The 23,772-nt window shown below is 36.2% G+C and overlaps 7 protein-coding genes across 13 annotated transcripts; 4 read left to right on the top strand and 3 right to left on the bottom strand.

Annotated features, from left to right (window-relative positions):
- The first annotated feature begins 216 nt into the window (after positions 1–216).
- On the top strand, positions 217–2,063 carry LOC104710096 (nudix hydrolase 17, mitochondrial). The gene is made up of 5 exons (XM_010426639.3): positions 217–757; positions 861–966; positions 1,079–1,162; positions 1,260–1,388; positions 1,491–2,063. Exons 1-5 carry the CDS (start codon positions 672–674, stop codon positions 1,632–1,634), a joined length of 549 nt encoding a protein of 182 aa, XP_010424941.1. The 5' UTR covers positions 217–671; the 3' UTR covers positions 1,635–2,063.
- Positions 2,064–5,729: 3,666 nt separating this feature from the next.
- On the top strand, positions 5,730–7,674 carry LOC104710095 (plasmodesmata-located protein 6-like). Of its 2 annotated transcripts, XM_010426638.3 has the most exons (3): positions 5,730–6,824; positions 7,094–7,222; positions 7,430–7,674. In XM_010426638.3, the coding sequence occupies exons 1-3, from the start codon at positions 6,101–6,103 to the stop codon at positions 7,438–7,440; spliced, it is 864 nt and encodes a 287-aa protein (XP_010424940.1). In that variant the 5' UTR covers positions 5,730–6,100; the 3' UTR covers positions 7,441–7,674. The 2 variants fall into 2 exon arrangements, with proteins under 2 accessions (XP_010424940.1, XP_087322814.1); XM_087466688.1 differs by lacking the exon at positions 7,430–7,674 and having other exon boundaries at positions 5,900–6,824; positions 7,094–7,325.
- A 2,806-nt stretch (positions 7,675–10,480) lies between these two features.
- On the top strand, positions 10,481–12,462 carry LOC104710094 (plant UBX domain-containing protein 2). Its single transcript, XM_010426637.2, has 3 exons — positions 10,481–11,549; positions 11,684–11,962; positions 12,059–12,462. Exons 1-3 carry the CDS (start codon positions 10,626–10,628, stop codon positions 12,290–12,292), a joined length of 1,437 nt encoding a protein of 478 aa, XP_010424939.2. The 5' UTR covers positions 10,481–10,625; the 3' UTR covers positions 12,293–12,462.
- LOC104710093 (uncharacterized) lies at positions 12,407–13,882 on the bottom strand. Of its 2 annotated transcripts, none has more exons than XM_010426634.3 (5): positions 13,700–13,882; positions 13,508–13,566; positions 13,362–13,411; positions 12,844–12,992; positions 12,407–12,751 (listed from the first exon to the last, which is right to left on the bottom strand). In XM_010426634.3, the coding sequence occupies exons 1-5, from the start codon at positions 13,717–13,719 to the stop codon at positions 12,559–12,561; spliced, it is 471 nt and encodes a 156-aa protein (XP_010424936.1). In that variant the 5' UTR covers positions 13,720–13,882; the 3' UTR covers positions 12,407–12,558. The 2 variants fall into 2 exon arrangements, with proteins under 2 accessions (XP_010424936.1, XP_010424937.1); XM_010426635.3 differs by having other exon boundaries at positions 12,844–12,989; positions 13,700–13,851.
- A 768-nt stretch (positions 13,883–14,650) lies between these two features.
- On the top strand, positions 14,651–17,727 carry LOC104710092 (glucan endo-1,3-beta-glucosidase 3). 2 transcript variants are annotated; one of them, XM_087466685.1, is made up of 4 exons: positions 14,651–15,037; positions 15,833–17,086; positions 17,183–17,210; positions 17,307–17,727. In XM_087466685.1, the coding sequence occupies exons 1-4, from the start codon at positions 14,980–14,982 to the stop codon at positions 17,470–17,472; spliced, it is 1,506 nt and encodes a 501-aa protein (XP_087322811.1). In that variant the 5' UTR covers positions 14,651–14,979; the 3' UTR covers positions 17,473–17,727. The 2 variants fall into 2 exon arrangements, with proteins under 2 accessions (XP_087322811.1, XP_087322810.1); XM_087466684.1 differs by lacking the exon at positions 14,651–15,037 and having other exon boundaries at positions 15,742–17,086.
- Positions 15,804–18,952, bottom strand: LOC104710090 (F-box protein SKIP28). 3 transcript variants are annotated; one of them, XM_087466686.1, is made up of 4 exons: positions 18,541–18,952; positions 18,232–18,471; positions 17,867–18,146; positions 15,804–17,769 (listed from the first exon to the last, which is right to left on the bottom strand). In XM_087466686.1, the coding sequence occupies exons 1-4, from the start codon at positions 18,868–18,870 to the stop codon at positions 17,687–17,689; spliced, it is 933 nt and encodes a 310-aa protein (XP_087322812.1). In that variant the 5' UTR covers positions 18,871–18,952; the 3' UTR covers positions 15,804–17,686. The 3 variants fall into 3 exon arrangements, with proteins under 3 accessions (XP_087322812.1, XP_087322813.1, XP_010424934.2); XM_087466687.1 differs by having other exon boundaries at positions 15,804–17,747; XM_010426632.3 differs by having other exon boundaries at positions 15,804–18,146.
- Positions 18,953–22,423: 3,471 nt separating this feature from the next.
- LOC147937540 (uncharacterized) lies at positions 22,424–23,512 on the bottom strand. 2 transcript variants are annotated; one of them, XM_087464020.1, is made up of 2 exons: positions 23,203–23,512; positions 22,424–23,024 (listed from the first exon to the last, which is right to left on the bottom strand). In XM_087464020.1, exon 2 carries the CDS (start codon positions 22,953–22,955, stop codon positions 22,671–22,673), a length of 285 nt encoding a protein of 94 aa, XP_087320146.1. In that variant the 5' UTR covers positions 22,956–23,024; positions 23,203–23,512; the 3' UTR covers positions 22,424–22,670. The 2 variants fall into 2 exon arrangements, with proteins under 2 accessions (XP_087320146.1, XP_087320145.1); XM_087464019.1 differs by having other exon boundaries at positions 23,152–23,511.
- Between the last annotated feature and the right edge of the window lie 260 nt (positions 23,513–23,772).

Raw genomic sequence — 23,772 nt, 5'->3', positions numbered from 1 at the left:
GTTAAATTAATATGAATAATGATGTAATAAAGGTTTAAAGATGTGATCATTAATTATTATTGGATAAAAGGAACGAACATATGTCAACAATATAAACATAAAAGAACTAAAAATGGAGATGATAAAGAAGGGATAATTAAGTCTTATATAATTAAGAAATGAGATAAATTTAGACTTTTAAAGATATGTTATGGTACTTAATATTTTCTAAAAAATACCAACATTAGCTTAAGCTTATCAAGCTTCTCGACCAGTGATGAAAATTCCAATAAAAGAAATTAAAATATCATTCACATTTGTTTTTCTTTAAAAAAGAAAAAAAGGAGCGGCCGTTTTTTTTATATAAGGAAGATAAGCAATTGGAGGTTGAAACAACGCTTTTTGTCTCATCTCATATCTCTCCTTCTTCTTCTTCTCCATCTCTCTCTCTCTCTCTCTCACAAATCTTTTCAGGCGTAACGAATCGAATCATAAACACTTAAAAAGCAGAAACAAAAACTAAACCGACCATAAGATTCGAAGGGTTCTTCTTAGTTTCGACAGATTCTTACCCGTTTTAGTTGTTACACTGATCTTTCCTTTTTGGTTTTTTATAAAACATCCTCCTTCCTTCTTTAGTATTCTGGACAAAACAAGAATTAGGGTTCTTTCAAAATCTTTGCTAAAGAAAAATGGGTGTTGAGAAAATGGTGTGTTTGGCTTCTCGCACTGGTCGTCAGTTTCAGAGATACAACAAAGGTCGTCGTCAAGTCGTTGGGTATGTTCGTTCATCTTTACATATAGATCTCTGTTTTTTTACCCAAAAAAGGTTAAAGTTTCTTGGTTTCTGAAACGGAAGATTTTTTTGTGGGCATTTGCAGATGTGTTCCGTATAGATTCAAGCTATCTAACGATGGGAAAATAAGTGACGAAGTAGAAGTTCTTGTCATCTCTTCGCAAAAAGGTCACGCCTTGATGTTCCCTAAGGTATAAATATAACAAATAAACAAATTTTTTTTTGATTTTTATGTTAACCCAAAGACAAGATTTGTCATTTAGAGGTTGTATAATTAATTGTAAATTATAAATAATATTATAGGGTGGTTGGGAGCTTGATGAATCTGTAGAAGAAGCTGCTTCAAGAGAATGTCGTGAAGAAGCTGGAGTTCTTGGCAACATTGAGGTATTTAAAAAAAAAATGAAAATCTTGTTTTTTTTCTTGTTTTGTTTAATATTTGTTGTTTTGTTTTGTTCTTAATTTTTTTTTTGATTATTGGCAGCATCAACTTGGAAAATGGGATTTTTTAAGCAAAAGCAGAGGAACATACTATGAAGGGCTAATGTTCCCTATGCTTGTTACAGAACAACTTGAGCTTTGGCCTGAACAACATCTTAGGCAACGAATCTGGGTCAGTTAGCTATAAAAAATAACTAAAATCTCTTTGATTTGTTTTGAAATATATCTTAGGAGCTTTTGTACTGATTAGTATGATTTTTTCGGGGGATTACAGATGAATGTAACCGAAGCAAGAGAAGCTTGTAGAGATTGGTGGATGAAAGAAGCGTTAGATGTTTTGGTTGAGAGACTCTCATCACCAATGAATCAACCAAAGGAAGAGAAGACTATCTCTATCTCTATTGAGACAATGTGCTGATGAAGTCATCCATGATTGCTAAAATTGCTGATTTGTGATGGGGAGTTTTTATAAAACTAATGGATCCTCTGTAGGTATAAAATAGATGATGGGTTTCAACTAGTTATTGAGACAGCTAAAAAATCAATTCGAAAATCAGATACAGAGCAGGAAAAAAAATAGATGGTAGAGTTTTTTCTAGGTTATGGTCCTCTGGAGCAAGTTTTAACATCATTGTGATTTAAGAAGTCTTGTGTGTTTGTGTTTATAATGTTTCTGCAAGAACTTCTTAAGGGTTTGATTAAGTTAAGTAAGAGGGAAGAAGAAGATTACTATAAACTTAGAGTGCAAGCAAAAACCTGTACAATTGTGTTTCCCTCTTGTTTATGTTTCCTCTATCTCTCTCTCTTTCTTGAATTGGCAATGGAGACATTTTGGTTTCAACTTTCATGATGATGCTCTTTGTGATTATAAAATTATGCAAGTAGGTGATACGTGTCGTGATGTGATTGATTACAAGAAAGAAACAAAGCAGGAATAAGTTACTCCAACCATATGCTAATATAGACTATATGAAAAGCAAAATTGTCCTTTTCAAAAATTTATTATGAAAAAAATATAAAAATAATGTTGATGAGTCATCATCATCATCAAAATTGGCTTTATCTTTTTGGAAAATTTTGGTTCACATTGTGAGTAAACTTGTTCTTTCCCCAACTACCTATTCATTGTCACCAACCAACATCTTAGTTTAGGCATGAAGTTAGATGGCAATACATAATTATATAACACAATAACTATTTTTAGTATGATAATTGTTGTTATCATAACAAGGTCGTTTGCATGCTATGTCGATTTTACTACTATTAATTTCAGGAAAATGTGGAAAGTTCATTGTCTTAAAACTTAATCCATATTTGTGGAAGCCTCTTTGATCTAGTGATTGACAAAGAGTTTCTATCAATTATTCATGCTTAATAATCAAAAATATACTGTCGAATTTGTACATTTTTCTATTCGTTAAAGATTTTTTAAAAAACCAATAATATTATACTGTATTTTTTTTTCTGAACAAAGTAATATTATACTCTATTTGTTTACGTATGTGCGTTGAATTCATCAATTTAATATCGGACATTGTAATTTTATTTGAATAAAAAGTTTGAGCTAGCCATGTAGGCCTAGTGACATGCATGCCGTGAGTCCGTGATCAGCTCCATTTGGGTTGGTTGAGGCCCGTAATTTAAAATTTGGGCTATATTGATTCCTCTGTAGCATTTGATCCTCAATCTGATTGCCGATCATAGAGTTATAGGTTAACATCTCGTTGTAAGTCGTAAGTTGTAATGGTAACTATCATTTAATGGATTCAACTATGATTTTGCTAGTGATAAAAATACAATTCCATAATACTCGAATTCTCAATGGTTATATTATATAATCCATGTTAATTATCTTCAAACGAAATTTGATCATCATGAAAAGAAGGGATGAGCCGATGTAAAATTTGGAGCTACTTTGAATCTTCGAACACACAAATTAAATTGTATTTCAATTTTAGATCATGACATAAGCTATATGATTGTTGAGTTCGCTATATGATTGTTGAGTTCGCCCTAGCTGCTCTCTTTCTCTCTGGCACAATCTCTGAGAAACCTCCTTCCGACGGCATCGAATCCGATCGGCGCTGCTGGGAAACTTCATCTCGTTCTCTTGTCCTTTATTGATATCTAAGCTTGCTTTTTACCTGTTTCTACGGTGAATCCACCGGAGGTTCACCGAAGTCCAAATCATCTACTCCGGCCATGCTTCAGCTTCATCCTCTCCCTCCCCCTCCGTCTCTTCCAGTGGGTTCTCTCGGTGAGTCGATTCTCGCGAGTTCCCAGCCATTCATCACCAAATCTGAGATCCCATAACATACTGCTAGCCTTATGTCTCGTCTCTCTCACCGACTCCCCTCGAAGTCAATCCTAACACCTCTCTGCGGTTGGACAGGAGCTCTGTTTTGACACTGGAGTTGTACAAGATATTGACGACGAGCCGTTACCCAAATCTTGTGCTTCAAAAACCCAGGTCTGTTCCAAATCTTTCTTTGTCTATCCATAGCATACCTCTGTGTTGATCCATGGTCTCAATTGTCCGAAGACTGCAATTAGAACCTAATCAACCATTGTTGCTATGTTGTTACAAAGTATTTTTGCAAACCCCTGTCATTAAAATCATCTAGAGCCACTATCTATGATTGTCAAAGGATGAAGAAGCCCAGCATTATGACCCTGTTCCTATGGAGCGAATTTTACCGGAACCTCTTTGATTTATCCTCTATGTTTAACCTGTTTCCTGAACCCTCTCAAGCGTTAGTGTTATGCCCTGAAACCGAAAGACCTAGGAAGTTCGGCATTATGACCTCTTCCTTTTGGAGAGGAGGTTACCGAAGCCTTCCCAACCTTCTCTCCACCTCTTCCATGTGTCCCGAGATTTGTCAAGTGCAAATCAAAAAAGCCAGGAAGATGGTTCCCCCTTGCATAAGTCTGAAGATTATCGGCATTATGACCCCAGCTCCATGGAGTGATGGTTACCGAGACCTCTTCAAACAAGCCTTATCCGACTTTCAACCTCCAATCACCCTCCTCCTTGCCTTTGAGCAGATCAATCCATTTTGTCTCTCGGCTTTGGAAACCCTCTCAACGTCCCACTATCAGCTATCTCCTATGTTCCTGCCTTAGTCTTGAATATGGCATCAACTTCCATTGGAATTGCTTGTGGCTTGGTGCTTTATTGCCCAAGTCTCCAATATCTCTTGGATATGTTGTTGATTTATCTATCTTTCATTTTGTTTCTTATTGTTGTATCAAGCTTTGTTTTTGGAAAACTCTTTAACCTTTATAACATTTTATCTTGTTGTTTGAATGAATACAAGATCTGTTTGTCAAAAAAAAAAAAAAGCTATATGATTGTTAATCTGGTTCTTATGAGGTGAAATCGTATTTACTATAAGTCTATACTTACTAACACTCCTATAGAACGACGCCTCTCATTGCCGTATTAATGTTCTTGTTCATTTTCGTAGATTGGAACCTATACTTTCAACAGAAGTTTCAAAAGGGATCGGAAACACCAAAAAATGGTGAAAACAGTTGAACAAGTCATATTTTTGGTTTAAAGATGAAGGTCAAAATGAGTTATATTGGTGTAAAAACTAGTATGTTACATATTGTGTTATTGGTTTGTTATATAATGGATTACAGAACCTTCTTAAAAATGGAGTTTAATGCTAATTAAATATCTTTAATTAGTGAGACGCTAGTTTTAACTTAAGTAGTAGATTTAATCAACCAAAACGAGTTAGATACTCTCTTTATGTGTTTAACTCCCAAGTCTTCCAATATGAGCGTTATAATTTTGAAGTTTTTTCTTAATGCAATCAATACTGCACCACCACTAACCACTTCAAAGAAAAGAAAAGTAACCAGATCATACTAGAAAGTAGAAAGTAGAAGGAGCAATTACACCCATTTTTAGAAAGAAAAGCTAATATTTCCTCTGTTTTAGTTTAAATGTCGTTTTACCACTTAAATTTTGCTCATTGTAATAAGTATTATTTTAGGCTTTTATGCAAATATTTGATACAATTTTCCAGTTTCGCCCTTATTGTTTTATAGTGTTTTGTAAATTTGTATAAGGAAAAAGTATATGATACAGTATACTAAAAAGTTGTTTTGAGATTTATGTGGAAACCCTTCAAAGACATCTATCTAATCCTAAAGGAAGGAAGAGAGTACTTTAAAATCTTTATATTGGTCAATAAATCTTTATACTGAGTTGAGTAAACATAATTAAGCAAGTTTTTCTGAAAGTAACTTTGTATCTATAACTTTAAGGTATATAAACTATAAACTATATGCAATAAATAATCCATGAATCTTAGCTCACTAATGACAATAGAAGTTCGTTTAGAAATATGATGAACAAGATGTAAGAAATAACAATAAATATAATTAATTTTTCTGGCATAGTTTGAATTAATCTTAATAACCAAAAGATAACAGTACTTACAATTCTGATAAATATGTTCATTTAACAAAAGTCACCTTAGATCGAGAATGCACTCTAGTTGTCCATATTTTTTTTCTCTAGTTGTCCATTAGACGAGCGTATAACTTATATCATGAGCGCATATGACTACATTAGCAATTGTAAAATAATATTGACCGTGTACAGACTACAGTATAGCACAATAGCAATTAGCAAACCAAAAACAAATGATAAGAAGTTTAATATATACACAAAGTGTTTCATAACCATATATTAATGCACCAACGTATTATATATCTCAATAAATAAATAAACAAAACGATAATAATAACGCACCTAGCATTTTAGCAAGCATAAAGAAGTTGCTACGTTCTCATATATTCTTGAATCATTTTAGACCATACTCCATAGTCCATACATACACCAAACAAAAAGAACAATAGGTGAAAGTCATGTTCCCGACAAAAACACTTCTCTTTATCGCCGTCGTGTCACTTCTCGGAACATTCACGTTCGCCGCCGTTGATACTTTCGTCTACGGTGGCTGCTCACAAGCAAAGTACTTTCCGGGATCACCTTACGAGTCCAACGTAAACTCACTGCTCACCTCCTTCGTTAGCTCAGCTTCTCTCTACACATACAACAACTTCACCGTCAACGGTATCTCCGGGGACAGCTCCTACGTCTACGGATTGTACCAGTGTCGCGGCGATCTCTCCTCCGGCTCCGGAGATTGCGCAAGATGCATAGCGAGAGCCGTTAGTCGCCTAGGGAGTCTCTGCGCCATGGCCTGCGGTGGCGCGTTGCAGCTCGAAGGCTGTTTCGTTAAATACGACAACGCGACGTTCCTCGGCGTGGAAGACAAAACGGTGGTGGTTAGACGTTGTGGACCACCGGTTGGTTATAACTCGGATGAGCTGACTCGGAGAGACTCGGTGGTGGGTTATTTAGCGGCGAGTAGCGGTGGTTCGTACAGAGTAGGAGTGGCAGGGGGGTTGCAAGGTGTGGCGCAGTGCACCGGAGATCTCAGTGCGACCGAGTGTCAAGACTGTTTGATGGAGGCGATCGGACGGTTGAGATCGGATTGCGGAGGAGCCGCTTGGGCTGACGTGTACTTAGCCAAATGCTACGCGCGTTACTCGGGCCGTGGAGGTCACTCTCAAGCCAACGGCTACGGTAATGCCCTTTCTTCTTTGTTCCGTTGCTTTCTTTTGTTTCTCTTTTAAGCCTTTAAGGTTCTTATTTGTTTATTTTAAAATTAATTAGTAGGTTTATTTTGTTAATTTTGATTTAGTGTTGGTATGTTTCTATTTTCAAGATTGTTTTTTTTTTCTTTCATTTATCTTCTTATAGAATTTCTAATTTTTTTAAATGTTATGTAACATATTATAATTGTATTGTTAAAATGGTTTGATTAATTTTCATTTATGGGGTATATATATTAGGTGGAAGTCGTAACAATGATGACGATGAGATAGAGAAAACACTTGCAATCATAGTTGGCTTAATTGCTGGAGTTACGTTACTCGTTGTATTTCTCTCTTTTATGGCAAAATCGTGCGAGAGAGGTAAAGGTAAATGAAGTGACCCATCTCCTACTAACTCATCTTTGTTTCAATTAACTATCTAATAATTAATCGAACATTATCATCACAATCAAAAACTTTTTATGATTAACGGACTAATTTGTGATGGACCCTAGACAAGGCACTATATATATATGGATTCCGACGTTTTATTCAATATCCTCTATTAATGTTTTTTTTTTTTCAATATATCAGGTGGCAAGTAATTTTCGTATATTATCAAAAAAGAATTAAATGGGTAAAGGAGAAAGAAAAGCGAAGAGATTCTTTATATTCTCCACTAAAACTCTAAAAAGATGTTTCTTTTTTGACCCACCTTTAATTTATGTTTTTTACTATTTTTCAAAATGTATATAGAAAACTCACGCCGTTTGGATTTGTGATCGTATCTTTTATGTTAGAACATTTTAAAGTGTGGCGCATGCAATTTGTTTTTGATATTTCTGATTACCATAACCATTTAACGTTGTCGATTAATGTTATATGTGTTACGGATCCTGACATTTAAAGCGTATGTTTCTGTTCTATGATGAATCTTAACCATGGCGAGCTATATATATTACTACAAGAAAACAATCAATTTGCTAGGAATATTTGCGAGGGAAATTATCCCTCGCAAATTTGCCTTGGAATTGCGAGACATTTGCTACAAACTTTAAATCCATAGCAAATTCCTCGCAAATTTGCGATGGGATGTGTCTTCGCAAATCCGCTGCAAATTTGCGAGGGATATACGAGAGATTTGTAAGAACATTAATATCCTCGCATATCTATCGCAATATTGCGACAGCTTTGCGAAGATAAAATCTGTAGCAAATTTGCGAGGGATATACGATGGAATTAAAAGTGTCATCGCAAATCCATAGCAAATTGAAAAAAAAATTATAAAAAAATTATAAAATATAATAAAAATGATTTTTAGAACCATTTGCTACAGTCACTCGCAATTATCTTGCAAAATTTCTGTAAAACATCCAAAAAAATTTTATTTACTTTTAAAACATGTTAAATAATAAACATTGGCAGTATTCTTTTTATGTAAATCTATGGATTTTAAAATTTGTTAGCAAAAAGTATGATAATTATTGGATTGTTTTCTTTTAAAAACAAAACAAACTTAAGTGGTAATAATGTTTTAAAAGGAGTTATATGGATTTTATTAACTTAAGAAAATGAAAATTTCCCATTGGCTAATCCATAAAGACAAGGATTGCACTTTAATAACATCATCCACTGTTGATAAGCTTAGATCCAACAGACCAAATCTACTCCTTCTTTTTCACTTCTTCTTCTTCTTCTCCTCTTTGGTCTCGTTTCTTCTCGTTGGTCTCCTTCCCCAGATCTCATGAATCAGTTAAGCCATTTACCATTATCCCTTCTCATTCCACAATTCTCGAAGCTCCATCTGCAACCTTCCGCCATTCAACGCCACCACATCTCGAAGTTCCCGTCGTCGTTCATCGAAACAAATATCGAACGCTGTTCACCACCACCACAGCTCGAAGTTCTCGCCGTCGTTCACTACATATCAAAAGTTCACCACCGTTGCATCTCATCCTCCGTCGTTGCGTCTCATATTATAAGCCGTCGCATCTCATATCCTCTGCTGCTGCCTCTTCTCTCTGCCACCATATTCCCGATCTCCCTTTGCCATCATATCTTCTGGCGCTATTCACCTTTGCCTCCGCCGCAAACCACAATCATCGACAATACATAATATATGTCTATATAAATCTGTATTTTTTTAATTAATTTTTAATAAAAGAAATCATTATTTATTCAATAAAGAAAAATCATTATTTTCTTTATTTTGGTAACATTATCAAATTTTAAATAGATTAACGTAGTTTCTTAAAGATTATTAATTATATTTCTTTTATAATTATTTATGGTCCCTCGCAAATCCATAGCATGAATATAATTTTCTTTTTGGGACAACAAATATATAATTACTTTTAAAAATGTCGTAAATCTATAGCAATTTTTCCGAGGAATTTACTAGACATATTTTGCGAGGGATATGTTACGGAAGATTTTCCTCGTAAATTTTGCGAGGGATTTACGAGATTTTTAATTTGCGAGAAGCGATTTGCGAGGGATTGTCTTTCTTCGCAAATCCCTTGCTATAGGCTATTTGTGAGGGAATCGCTAGGAAAACTTCCCTCGCAAATAGCTTGTTTTCTTGTAGTGTATACGTTTTTTTTTCCAGTATATATAAATTTCTTTCAAAATAGTTACTCAGCGCATTCTCACTAGTAAAACCTAGGAGGTAGTGTATCCATTTCTATTATAATCAATGAAACAATTCTATTTTTATTTTTCGATTCATGTTTTATACAACTAAGTTCTGAAACCCCCTTTCATTTAATCTTAACTCATCACAACGAGTTCTAACATCCACCATGACTTAAAGTAAAATACAATGTCTCAAATGGTAGGTATAGTTGATTGAATTAGATACTAATCATATCATACTATAAAATATGAATATTTAGTATCATTATGTTTCATACAAAAAAGTAGGGGAAACAAAAGCATAATTGGTGGAACAATCGGCTTACGTGACGCACTGTCTATCATCAATTATTCCCCCCTTTTTAGGTTCTAAAGTAGATTAAAATTTGTTTGAAGTATTTAACTTCTTTTGTATTTCTTTTCATTTTATGCGTTCGATATTATCCTAGGCCAGAAAGAAGCAGCAACACTATTTTATTTTTCTGTGGATCAAACATTGTTATATATACTATTTCCTTTATCTTCAACGTTATTTTATGTGAAACAAGGGTTGCTAAAAAAATGTGCCAGTGGCAAATGTGACACTGCATCGTTAGAATCTCTCCGTTGGAATGTTAGAAAAAAAACAGATTCTTTTATATGCCTATATATATCACCACCATTCATCTCTCTACGTCAAGTAATAGCACAGTGTGGATAATAGAAGATAACTAGGTAAGGTTCAGAAGCCATTCTCTTCATGGAATGTTTGGAACAACATCAGGGAACCTAACCCGTTGGTATAACTGTAACATGACAGAAAAATTACCCACAAATTACGCAATAGAAAATTCAACTTCTTCAAAATTAAAGAGTTTTAAAAGAGAGAGAAAAAAAAAAAAAACCAAGGCTAATGGAGAAATATCAAATTAGTAATTTTAACTTTTAAGGCTTTTAGGATGTATGTAGGTATTGGACCAGAAAATTTAGCCCAATAAAGCCCATCAAAGAGTTACGCCGCAGGTTTGATATGAAGAAAAGCAAAAAAAAAAAAAAAAACAGAACACAAATAAAAAGTCTTCAACGACCGGAGAACAAAACAGATCATTCTCTGATTTTTCAGACACAGATTTGTACTTTGTTTTTAGCTTGAGATTACACGGAGAAGAAGAAGAAGATGGATGACGTTAAAGATAAGCTAAAAGGGTTCATGAAAAAAGTGAGTTTATCTTCTTCCTCTGGCAAATTCAAAGGCCCAGGTAGAGTTCTCGGATCTTCTTCTTCTTCTTCCTCTGCACCACCACCCGTTAACCCGATTCATAACCGGTTTAACTCTTCCCAAGCTCCTACCAATCCCACTCCTAGACCCAAACCAAATCCGAATCCGACTCCGACGCCGACGCAGTTGCCTGACAAACCCATATCCTCCGATCAGAAGATTATTAGTGGGTCTACGAAAAACCCGGATCCTGACCCGGTTCGTGCTCCTCCGCAAGACGGGTTCGACCCGTACGGTGCGTTCATAACGTCTTCGAACAGATCTCAGAACGGATACTCTCTGAATATGTTCGAGTGTCCGATCTGTAAAAATGCATTTACCTCAGAGGAAGAAGTCTCTGTTCATGTCGAGAGCTGTCTTGGAAATGGGGACACTAACGGAGAAGAATCTTCACTTGAGAAGGATCATAATAATGATAATGATATATCTGAAATTGAGAAGCTTGTGGTTGTGTATCTCTCTGGGAAGCCAAGTGAGAGCTCGGTTGATGTTTTGCTTAGGTTGTTTAAGAACATAGTTAAAGAACCTGAGAATGCTAAGTTTAGAAAGATTAGAATGAGCAATGCTAAGATTAAAGAAGCTGTTGGTGATGTTGCCGGAGGTGTTGAGCTTCTTGAGTTGGTTGGATTTGAGTTGAAAGAGGAAAATGATGAGATTTGGGCTGTTATGGATGTTCCTGGAGAAGAACAATCGAAACTGATCAGTAAAGTTGTTGGATTTCTTGAAAACAGAAAGATTGAGATGCCTAGGAAAGATGATGAGAAGTCAGTATCTTCAGCTCAGGTTGTGGAACCAGTGGCTCCAAAAAAGATTGATAGAGAGGTAAGAGTTCTTTGCTTAATCACAGTGTTGGTTATGAATCGTTTGAGTCGTTAAGGTCTTTAGATTGGGAAAGAATCTGTTTTTTAGTTTGTGAATTGATCTGAGAGTGTTGTTCTTTTGGTTTCTTGGTTCAGATTCGTGTCTTTTTCTCGGTTTCTGAAAACGTAGCATCGAGAATAGAGGTACCTGATTCGTTCTATAGTCTATCAGCCGATGAAATAAAGAGAGAAGCGGACTTACGGAGGAAAAAGATTGCGGAGTCTCAGCTTTTGATTCCAAGGTCTTATAAGGAGAAGCAAGCGAAAGCGGCTAGAAGAAGATACAAAAGAAGTATGATAAGAGTGCAGTTTCCTGATGGAGTTGTGCTTCAAGGTGTGTTTGCTCCATGGGAACCAACCATTACTCTCTATGAGGTAAAAAAATGATATCTCTTTAAAATGGCACACACAATTCTGGTTTTAGTCTTTTTAGGCAAAAGTTTTTGATGATTTTTGTTTTTTCTTTATCAGTTTGTGAGCTCTGCTTTGAAAGAACCGAGTTTGCAATTCGAGCTTCTGGATCCTGTGCTGGTCAAAAGGCGTGTGATTCCGCATACTCCACCCCCGGGACAGAAGCCGATAACTTTAGAGGACGAAGAACTTGTTCCGTCAGCACTCATCAAGTTCAGACCAATTGAAACTGACTCTATGGTGTACACAGGTCTCTGCAATGAACTCCTTGAGATCAGCGAACCACTCTCGTGATTGTTTATGTTCCACAGAAGATTTGGCTTGAACCGTAGAAAAAAAAAGTATTTACGTTTCTCTCTTTTTAAGTTGTAGTTGATGATGATTTTGTGTTTGTGATTCGAGCACATATTTATGGAAAAATTTGTGTAAGTTGCACAATAATAACAATCAGATTTGAAGACTCATCATCATGTCCAAGGACCAAAATCATGATTTTGTTTTACTACTATAACAAAACAACAAAACAAAACATAAAAGCAACTTATGTCTACAGGACAAGATTAGATTTCCATGGAATCAGCCTTTCCCTTTTTCCGATTCCTTTTCTTGCTCCCGTTTGTGTTAGTCTTCTTCTTTGGCTTCTCTTCCACCGGTGGCTGTTGACTCTGCAAATGCTGAAATATCGAACCGATTGGATCAGCTTGGAAAGCTGGATGGTCTAGAACCTTGTTCAATCTTTCCCCTTCCGTCAACCTACACACACACACACAAGACAATCCTTTCAGATGCAAATATCACAACTAAAGAAAGTTCAAATAAACCACAAAGAAAAATGGAGATTATACACAAGCTTTTGTCGCCTTTTGCAATTCATCTTCAAGTCAGGTGCAGGAAGAGCTGATTTCTGCAAAGCATTGAACTCGGGAAGAAACTCCGAGAGGTTGGAGAGATCATACGCTTTTAGTTTCTTTTGACGACTGCGGATTTTCTTCTTCTGATCAAACCATAATTAGAGTTCACCCTAATTAGCAAATGATATGCATAACAATAGCAAACAAACAACACCATAGTAGAAGTAAAGGTAGCTCATTTTTAGAAATTCCCTGCAAATTGCAGTATTGCTAACAAACAAGTTGTAACAAAGATTTATACTTTCCTCTAATGGGAAAAAATGTTCAAAGCTTTCAAATTTGCAACAAACTAAATTAGTAGAAGTAAGCTCATTATTCGAAACTCCTACAATGCCTGAACAATAACACCAAAGAACTAAACAAACGGACTCAAGTAGCAGAATAGCAAATATTCTCAACAGTTTTAAAACAAAGATTGCAACTTTCTCAAATGGGAAACATTAAGTGATTACCTTGCCAATCTCCTTTTGGACAGCCAAAGAAGTAACTGTATCTTTGACCTCTGCGTTCACAAAACAAAGTTTTCAGAGACATTGCAATTTTGATTTTTTCTTTTAGAAGAACAAAACTTTAATTTTTCGAGACAATCAGGGCTTACTTGTGTAGAATTGAAGCTTCTTATCGAACTTCTTATCAGATTTCGTAGTCACTTCCGATCTGAAAGTGAAAAATAAAGCCAGAAACTAAGCATCGGAAACTCACAATCTCGAATACAAAAACCATTCTAGAACCCAAAAAAATAATGAGCGCAGATGAATAATCGTTGGAACAAGAGAAGACAAAGCCGCACCCTTTGCTCGGTTTGCCCATTCTGTCTCTTAAACCTTCGACGACCTCAAAATTACTCTGGTTAATGGCGAAAGCTGATCGAACTAAGTTTTTTATTAGGGTTTTAGATTTGAACAAATTTTGTGTGACTAAGACATTTTTTTGAATGCCTTGTAATTTCGGATCTTGTGACCCGACCCGGAAAAGAATAACAGTAATGTTGGGCCTTACCAGACTTATAAACCCATTATGAGCCCAAATGATAAGTACACAATAATGCGTGCTAAAAACCTTAAATCTTACATCATTTGTTTAAGCAAATCTAAAATAGAAATTTGTGTTTATTTCTGACTAACGTTTCCTTTTGGCTTTGCATGTTGACTAAAATATTAATGGCTTTGAAAGACTAAAACAACATCTATCAGTTAACATATTAACAAATATCTATTTTTATTTGATTTATCTATCAACATTGATGACCATGTATTCAAGTAAAATTTGTAGAGATACGAACCTTATTTCGACCCAAAATGGCAAGAAGAATATAACAAGGAAAAAATGAGAAAAGATGAGCAACAAAAAAGACTGACAAAAGCAACCAAAAAAAAAAGTTCCAGCCTGTAAATAATTAAGGAATCTCTCATATAAATTCTTTATAGGAAAAAAACACAAAATAGTTGACAAAAGAAAAAAAAAACACATAAAATAAATGATTACTCGTGTGGTATATAAATAGTAGAGACTCAAAATTAAAACTAAAAACGATTTTTTTTAAAAAAATGCATAGATGACCGTTGAACTGAATCAACTGTGAATCACTGCCACTACAGAGAACAATTAAGATTCACAACGACAAAAAAAATCTATTTATCATAAATTTGAAAAAAACAACAAAAGAATCCTATAACATTTATTAAAGGGTGATTGGTAAGTAGGAGTATATAAAAGCTTGTAGTTTCAATTAAACGAAAATATAAGCAATTTTTCTCCACCGAACAAAAAAATAATTGTTATTTAGTGGTACGATACATCTTTTTCAGCAAAAATAAAAATAAAAATAAGTAAATCAGAAACCCACCTTTAGGCTTTAGGCATCAGTTTATATATAAATCTTTTGAAGTGAACTGATTCTTAATTTTCTCTCACTTTTCTTTTGCTATTTCTATTTTTAAATAAATATTTTTTTTTGTCTTGGTTGGATTTTGTTCTCGTGGGTTACTTCAGAGAGAACCTCGAGACCTGTCTTGTCTTTATGCTTCAGAAGCAAAATCAAAGCATCTCCCAAGATTTGAAGCTCCATCAATGGCTTCCCTTCTTCTCCTTTTCCTTTTCCTCTTTGCAAGTTCTGCTCTCTCCCAAGGTATAACAAAATTTCTTCTCTTAACTAATTTCTTCAAAAATCAACTGAAAGAAACCCATTTCTTGATTAAATCTGTTGATTTTTTTCTATGTTTCTTCTCTCACTCTTGCATAGAATCTTCTTCTTCTTCTACTACTTTAGTGGTTAAAAAGTTTGTCTGTTTCTTTGTGTGTTCTTTCACTTGAAGGATCTCTCTGTGGTTAGACTGAATATTTATGGTTTACTAAATAGAAAATGTGGTGCCTTCATTTTGTAAATCTTTCTTTGGTAACAACTCCACAACTGTCTCCCTTTGATGCCAAAACAGTCTGATATTTTCAAGGATTTATTATGTTCTTTTTTCTTTTTAGATGATTCTGGGTTATTCTTCATTTCTGTAAGGGTTTTTACTTTTCCCTAAGTAAAGAACTAAAGATGAAGACTTTAATTGAAAATTTTAGTTTTTTTTAATAATAAGGGGTTATTCCAATCTTGCCATCTTTTTAATGGGAATGAGAATCTCAAGATATTGCATCCCAGCTCATATGCTTCCCAAGTAGTACTCTGCTATCTAACTGGACCAAAGTGTCCTCGGAGCTGGTTGAATCCTTACCCTTCATTCTAAGGGCATTTTCGATTTTTGCGCACAAGCCAATGGCTTCTCTTTTTGTGTTTCCACATACTTAGAATTGATTTTTGACTCTTTGCATTAGCATTTGGTTTTAATGCTTATTGAAAATTGGACCGACCAGTTGACGGATTATCATGTGAAATGTCTCGCAGCATATGCTAAGTTTGTTCTGTCATATATTTCAGATTCTTTAATCGGTGTGAATATCGGCACGGAAGTGACAAACATGCCAAGTCCAACACAAGTAGTAGCACTCCTCAAATCACAAAATATCAACCGCGTACGCCTCTACGACGCAGACCGCTCAATGCTTCTCGCGTTTGCTCACACCGGCATTCAAGTTATAATCTCAGTACCAAACGAACAGCTTCTCGGTATCAGCCAATCAAATGCAACCGCAGCCAACTGGGTCACTAGAAACGTAGCCGCTTATTACCCTGCCACCAACATTACCACTATCGCTGTCGGGTCAGAAGTCCTAACCAGCCTATCAAATGCAGCTTCTGTCCTCGTCTCAGCCCTCAAATACATCCAAGCTGCTCTCGTCACCGCCAATCTCGACCGTCAGATCAAAGTATCGACCCCGCACTCTTCAACCATCATTCTTGATTCTTTCCCTCCTTCGCAAGCTTTCTTCAACAAGACTTGGGATCCAGTCATCGTTCCTCTCCTCAAATTCCTACAGTCCACGGGATCGCCATTGCTGCTCAACGTTTACCCTTATTTCGACTATGTTCAGTCCAATGGAGTTATACCGCTTGACTACGCGCTTTTTCAGCCTCTCCAAGCCAACAAAGAAGCTGTAGACGCCAACACATTGTTACATTACACTAATGTCTTTGATGCAATCGTCGACGCAGCTTATTTTGCAATGTCCTATCTTAACTTCACCAACATTCCAATCGTGGTCACAGAATCTGGATGGCCATCTAAAGGAGGCCCGTCTGAGCACGACGCAACTGTAGAGAACGCAAACACTTACAATAGCAACTTGATACAGCACGTGATCAACAAAACCGGAACGCCAAAACACCCCGGAACTGCAGTTACTACATACATTTACGAGCTTTACAATGAAGATTCGAGGCCAGGACCAGTATCTGAGAAGAACTGGGGGCTGTTTAATACAAACGGGACTCCGGTTTACACTTTGCGTTTGGCGGGCGCAGGGGCTATTCTGGCGAATGATACAACAAATCAAACGTTTTGTATAGCGAAGGAAAAAGTTGATAAAAAGATGCTTCAGGCAGCTCTAGATTGGGCTTGCGGTCCAGGGAAAGTCGATTGCTCTGCATTGATGCAGGGAGAGTCCTGTTATGAACCCGATGATGTGGTTGCACATTCCACTTATGCGTTTAATTCTTATTACCAGAAGATGGGGAAAGCTTTAGGAAGCTGTGATTTCAAAGGAGTTGCTACAGTCACCACAACTGATCCAAGTATGTGAACACTATCATTCACCTCTTTGCAAATGAATATACCTATTGCCTTTGTATCTGAAAATTGACTTTCTGTTCTTTTGATTGTCTCTGTAGGTCGAGGAACATGCGTGTTCCCTGGAAGGTAACATTCTTATTCTTCTTCTCACAAAAGATTAAATTTTAATATCCAAACGAATCAAGCTCACTTCTTTTGCATCGACATCTCTACATTTTGCAGTGCGAAAAGCAATCAGACACTTGGAAACAACACCATGGCACTGGCCCCTTCAGCGAACTCTACAACCTCTGGATGTATCCCAAAGTACTATCATCACCCTCACGCATCTTTCGCTGACTTAACATTACTCTCCCTACTACTGATCGTTGCCTTAGTATTCTTGTAGAAACTCTGAAAGAACAACAACTCTCGATTCTTGTTTCTCTAAAAATTTAACTTCTTTCTTTGCAACACTTGAGAGACAGAAAAAAGAGCTCGGTGGTTTTGTTCTCTCTGTGTCTAGCTGTCTACCCAGTTTTGTTGACCATCTTCTTTAACAAGAAGTTCATGGAGGGTATAGCCTGTAGGTTCTCGGCTTCAAGATCATCGATGATTGTAAACTAATTCCTGTGTTGAAAGCTTGGACTCTTTCTTTTTTTTACTTTTACTCCATGAACGTCTCTGAATATATCACAATCCAAAGCTTTTCATATACAAAAAAAAAAGAGACAAAGTTGCAGAGAGAACAAGTTGCAATCCAAGCTTTTAGATTTGATAGTCAACTTCATATGGGTTTGTACCTGCCCTATAGTAACAAGCTTCACATTCAAACGAAGGTCTCGCCACAGCATCAGTGGTTGCAATCTCATGTCGACGACTACTGTGATTTGTGCAGTAAGGTTTGTTACAGAACCTGCACTTGGGAAGCACAAGCCAGCATTCAAGACACAGAACGTCGTCATTACCACACGCTGCTTCTTGACTCTCAGTGTCAGGTCCAAGGCACACAGAACACTCTGCACATCTAGGGATACAAAGCCAGCATCCCCGGCACTTGCGTTCATTCGTTTGCTTCCGGTTCTTCAACCCAAGAAAACACATGATATTATTAGTAGTATTATAAGAGTCTCAACTCAATCATCTCTAACTTGAGAGTTTTACTTACACATGACTCTCTTGAGCAAGGCGGGATCATCCTTACTTCATCGCATTTGGGACAGACCTCGAGGTCGATCGTTCCTCCCTCGGAAGAAAGGTAAGTCAAAAGTGATGAGAGATGTTGTTTAGTGAAGCCATTGACACCATTGATGTGAAGTGTCTCCAACTTATGATTGTTCTTGGACATGCTTACAACACATTCCATGATTCCTTCTGGAGTCAATCCCGAGCATCCCGGCACAATTATCTGAGAGAAGAGAGTTTCATATTCCAATTCCAGATAGATCTAAAACTCTAGGGTTCTAAATTTGGTTACCTTAGAGATGAGAGGATTCGAATCCACCACACGTCGGAGGCCCTTGTCGGTAACCCTAAGACAACGGCGGAGAATCAGAGTCTTGAGCTTTCCGGCGGATTTGGAAGTGATTTCCGATAGAATATCATCGGTAAGACGAGAGCTCAGCGGTGGTTCAACGGCGATGTTTGTCCACAAGGCGGTTTCATCTCTGATCGCGTCTCTGAGCGATCGCGAAACGCGAGTCATGGAGAGAAGCTCGAACAACGAAGGAAGATAAGGAAGAACTATCAACAAAACCTCGCGAGCTGATCTCCATTCTTCTTCTTCTTCTTCTTCCTCTGTCTTCATCAGTTTTGCTCTGCGCTTTTTTTTTTTCTTATCCTTTGAGCGACGATCAGATGAATCAATGCCACTCACTCGCAAACTTCTTACAAATGTTTGAATTATGTAATAATACCTCTTTTACTCGCCGAGAAGAGCTATTTGGGCTGCTTTGCCTTCAGCCCAGTTTTTCTTGTGGATTATAACACGTTGGGCCTAAAGCCCATACATAATTCTGCAAGTGATTTGATTTATTGTTTAGGAACTTCAAAACTTCCAAATTTGTGGAAGTAAGTAAGGTTTACTAGGGAGTTTTCCGCACACTTGTGCGGGCAAAAACTTTTTTAAAATAATTGTTATCTAAATTTTTTTTTGTGGTAAAATACATTACTAATTAAATTCTTTTATACGTTTTTGTGGATAAATATATTTTAACAAAATAGTTCAACTAATTTAACAAACCAAAAAGTACATTAATTCTAAGACTAAAAAGAATTCTAACAAAAATGTAAATGAAAAAAAAATTGACCAAAAGAGACGCTATGATTTAATTTTCAATAATAAGAAACGGAAATAGATTTTCTAATATAAATATAAAGTAATATAGTTAGGGGAGTTACCCGCGAGCATTCGCAACCAAATGTAATTAACAAAATTAATTTAAAATATATGTAGGTTAGCATCAGATAACTTACCATTCGTGGACATTATATTGGGGTATAACTACAATAAAAATAGGTTTATATTCATGCTAAAATCAGTTTAAAAAATAATAATATTTTAAAATTATAAATACAGTTAGAAATTCAATTCATGAAAACAGTAAAGCATATCAATAGCATCTCACCATAGATAAACAATCAAAATCACATAATAGTAAATTCGATTCATTAGAATCGAATGTTATGACTGAGTGCCTCTATATTGATAACAATTTTAAAAATAGAAATTTTCTCGAAACAAATATTTATAATAGATCATAGTATTTTTTTCATTTTTTTAAAATGGTAAATGGGATATGAATATTTGATTTCCAATTTTTTTTCTAATTTTTGTTTAAAAAAAAATTATTTGTGTTTATTTTCATTAGTTTTTTTTTTCTAATTTGTTTTCTTTGATCCTCCTCCTAATTATAATTGTCAGGATCTTCTATCTTATTTAGAGTCTTTGTTCATCCTTTTAGTGATGGAGATTTGTAGCAACCTTATGAGATTTTTTCGGGACTATAGAAAATTGTGCCATATCTTCAATTTAAATAGATATTTGTAGTATATCTTCTTGAGTTTTTTTAGTTCATTCTATCGAAGTCCAACTTTAATAATTATCTATAAGAATTTAATATTTTCAAAAATATAAAAATTTTTCGAAACAAATATTTACAAATATTCTAATATTTATTTTATATTTTTAAAAATTTTAAATGGGATATGAATATTTCGGCTTCTTGAGTTAACATGAAATTTGGCAACCAAATGCCTCGATAGTTCTACTATTTTCTGATCTGCTTTCTTCCCAACTGGAAATGTAGATTGTATACATTCGATAAGCCTCCACACATTTGTTAATAGAGACATTTGAAAATTTCCTTGGGATGTAATCATCACTTTCCACTTTGGAAATGTAAAAAAATATATAATGTGTTAGGGTTGAAATCGTGCAACCAACGTTCTCCGATCAATTATATAAAGCTTGATCGGCTGATAGTTCCATATTTTAGTTTGGTTACGTATGTTACTTATTACTGATTTATTTGAAATATTTTCAAAACATGGGTATGAAGATGATATGCTATACGGTCAACTTAATTATAAGTCAACCGAGTAAATTATTTTTGATCGGAAAAGAAAAACGTCAAGTCTGGTTTAGGGGGAAACTTATAATTTTAGTGAACAACATGCAAATTAACATTTCGTTCTAGACAAAGACGACTTCTTAAACCAAGCCAAATGGGTGACACAGAACCATGTTATAATTTTGAGAGAAGAGAATAACAAAATAGAGTAAGAGACCTTTGTCTCTTTTAGAAGATAAGAACAAATTTAAACTTCGATCAACTGAAACTTGTTACATACATCAACAACAAATCTGTTTTATATAGAAAACAAACAGACACTACATCATAATGAGTTGTGTCTCTTAGAACTTGTGACTCTTGGATGAAACGTCACAAACCAAAACGTCACGACTTAAATGTTTATTAAAATAATAAGAACACAAAGTAGTATCAACCAACACTCTCTCTTAATTGAGTTTCCCACTAACTCCAATCTTGCTTTAACGTTTTTCAGACCTTGTTGTGCTTAATGAACTTCTCTATTTCCAGGTAATTAATGACATCTCTTCTCCATGACTCCATCTGGTTAGAGCTAACTCTTTTTCTTTCAAACAGGCTGTTGCACCGTGTGAATTTCTTTCTCAAAAACATCAAACCTTTTTTGCTAAGAAGCCTTCTTCTGTTTTGTACAAATAGACGATTTCTCACGTTGGAACCTTTGGTTTTTTTTCACTTTTTTTTTTGTTATGTGCAAACCTTCTCCAAGTATTCTTCAAACTTTCACCATGTGAGTTACGTCACGTGTTTTCCGTGATCTTCATCGGCTGATCTTGCAACCTTCTTCCACTCTTTATTCTCTAAGTGAACTATTTTCTTATTGCCTTTTGCAACTGGCTGCTTCTCCCTTTTCTCTCTTACGTAAGCAGCTCCTTTCTTGCTTGATGACTTACTTTGATCACCATCACATTCACGTCTCTGTGACGTCTCGTGCGTGAAACATTTTCATATCTTCTTCGGTTATCTTATCAACCGGTTTATGCTCCATTTTTCTCTGAGGTAAGCATCCTCCTTTAGTGCTTGGTGTCTCCTTTTGATGAGCATAAAGTGCTCCATTTTCTTTTCTGAGGTAAACATCCTCTTTTGCTCCATTTTTTCTATGAGGTAAGCATCCTCCTTTATTGTTTGGTATCACTCTTTGAACACCATCACGTCTCCTTTCCTAAGTGGTCTTGCTCTGTTCATCCAACAGGCAGCTTCTCTGTGTTGACGTCTTTCTTTCAAACTCAACACCACTTTTTGCTAATTCGTCATACTCTGTCTCTTCAAAAGTGGCTTCTCCGTCTGGTTCCGTTGAAGAAATCTTCTGATTCTCAACTTCATCGAGTGATGTCTTCTTTGCATCCTTGTGATATACCAAGACATTGTTGAACAAAGTTTCAGAACTCTCCATTCACAACTTCATCTCCACATCTATGGTCTCCATTGCCTTTTTGAGAAGATTTTTTATCTCCTTCATCCCTTTGGAGCTTCACGTACTACTTGTGAAAATAATGGTGCTGTTTGTGAAGGTTGATAGTACTCTCTCTTGTCACCACCATCTTTTCCTATTTTGATCTTCGTTTCTTCTTCTTCTTCTCACCCTTGGTTTGTTGTCTCCATCTTTCTCTTCTTCTTGCAACATAATGTTTCTTATTTTTGTTTTGCTTGGACAGGCTCCAAGACCAACATAAGCTCTGATACCATGTTCTAATTTTGAGAGAAGATAATAATAAAACAGAGTAAGAGAACTTTGTCTCTTTTTGAAGATAAGAACAAATAAAAACTTCGATCAACTAAAACTTGTTACATACATCAACAACAGAACTGTTTTATATAGAAAACAAACAGACACTACATCATAATGAGTTGTGTCTCTTAGAACTTGTGACTCTTGGATGAAACGTCACCAACCAAAACGTCACGACTTAAACTTTGCAACTCTGAAACTCAATTATCAACCAACAAACCAAATCTAAACCAAGCACAGAGCAGCACCAAACCACACTATCTTCAATTACCAGCCACTGCCACCGTCACCGCTTCCTCCGTAGCCACCATCACCTCCTCCGTAATCGCTACCGCCTTCACGGTGACCACTGTATCCACCTCGGCCACTGCCGCCTCCACCAGATCCGTAACCACCGCTACGTCTCTCGTAACCACCACCACTATGGTAACCACCACTGCCGCCACCACGGCCTCCTCCACCACCGCCGCTTCCTCGGGACTGTGCCTCATTCACAATGATGGTACGGCCATCAAGCTCTTTCCCGTTTATTTTTTCAATAACATCCCTCATGGATTTCTCGTCCTTGAAGGTGACAAATCCGAATCCCCTTGACCTTCCAGCCTCACGATCGTTAATGATCTGTAAACAAAAATCAAAGAGAATCACACAAATCAGCAAAAAACCAGTCGAAGACGACTTATTAAAAAACCCTAAACCCTAAACCCTAAAACCAGAATCAAACCAAACCAAAAGGGTGACACAGAACCAAATCTAAACCAAACACAGAGCAGCACCAAACCACACTATCTTCAATTACCAGCCACTGCCACCATCACCGCTTCCTCTGTAGCCACCATCACCTCCTCCATAACCGCTACCGCCTTCACGACGACCTCCGTATCCACATCGGCCACCATCACTTCCTCCGTAGCCACCATCACCTCCTCTGTAACCGCTACCGCCTTCACGACGACCACCGTATCCACATCGGCCACCATCACTTCCTCCGTAACCGCTGTTGAAGTTCTGCTCTTGTATTACACCAGAAGCCATTGCTTCAAATACAGAGCATGGTAGAGAAAAAACTGAGAATGAAAAAGTGAAAAACTTCTCAATTATTCTCGACAACTTTTAAAATAAGAAAAGATCCACCTTATGTAGTTTTCCTAAAGACACAAAGCAACCGTTGCAACTTCCTACACTAACAACGCTTCGTAACATTTCACGTTTTACACATAACATTTGACTTTACAACAGTCCCTCTTAATTGAGTTTTGCTCTTCACTACGTTTCTTTTTTAATTCGTCACAACTTTGGTCTTCAAAAGCGTAGAGTGGCATCTTGCCTCCCTCTTGATCGAATGCTTCCCACACTTCAATTCTTCTAC

The sequence above is a fragment of the Camelina sativa genome, chromosome 9 (assembly GCF_030686135.1).
Source record: "Camelina sativa cultivar CO46 ecotype springtype chromosome 9, ASM3068613v1".
In the NCBI taxonomy this organism is placed as follows: domain Eukaryota; kingdom Viridiplantae; phylum Streptophyta; class Magnoliopsida; order Brassicales; family Brassicaceae; genus Camelina; species Camelina sativa.
This window is presented reverse-complemented; position numbering and strand designations above follow the sequence as displayed.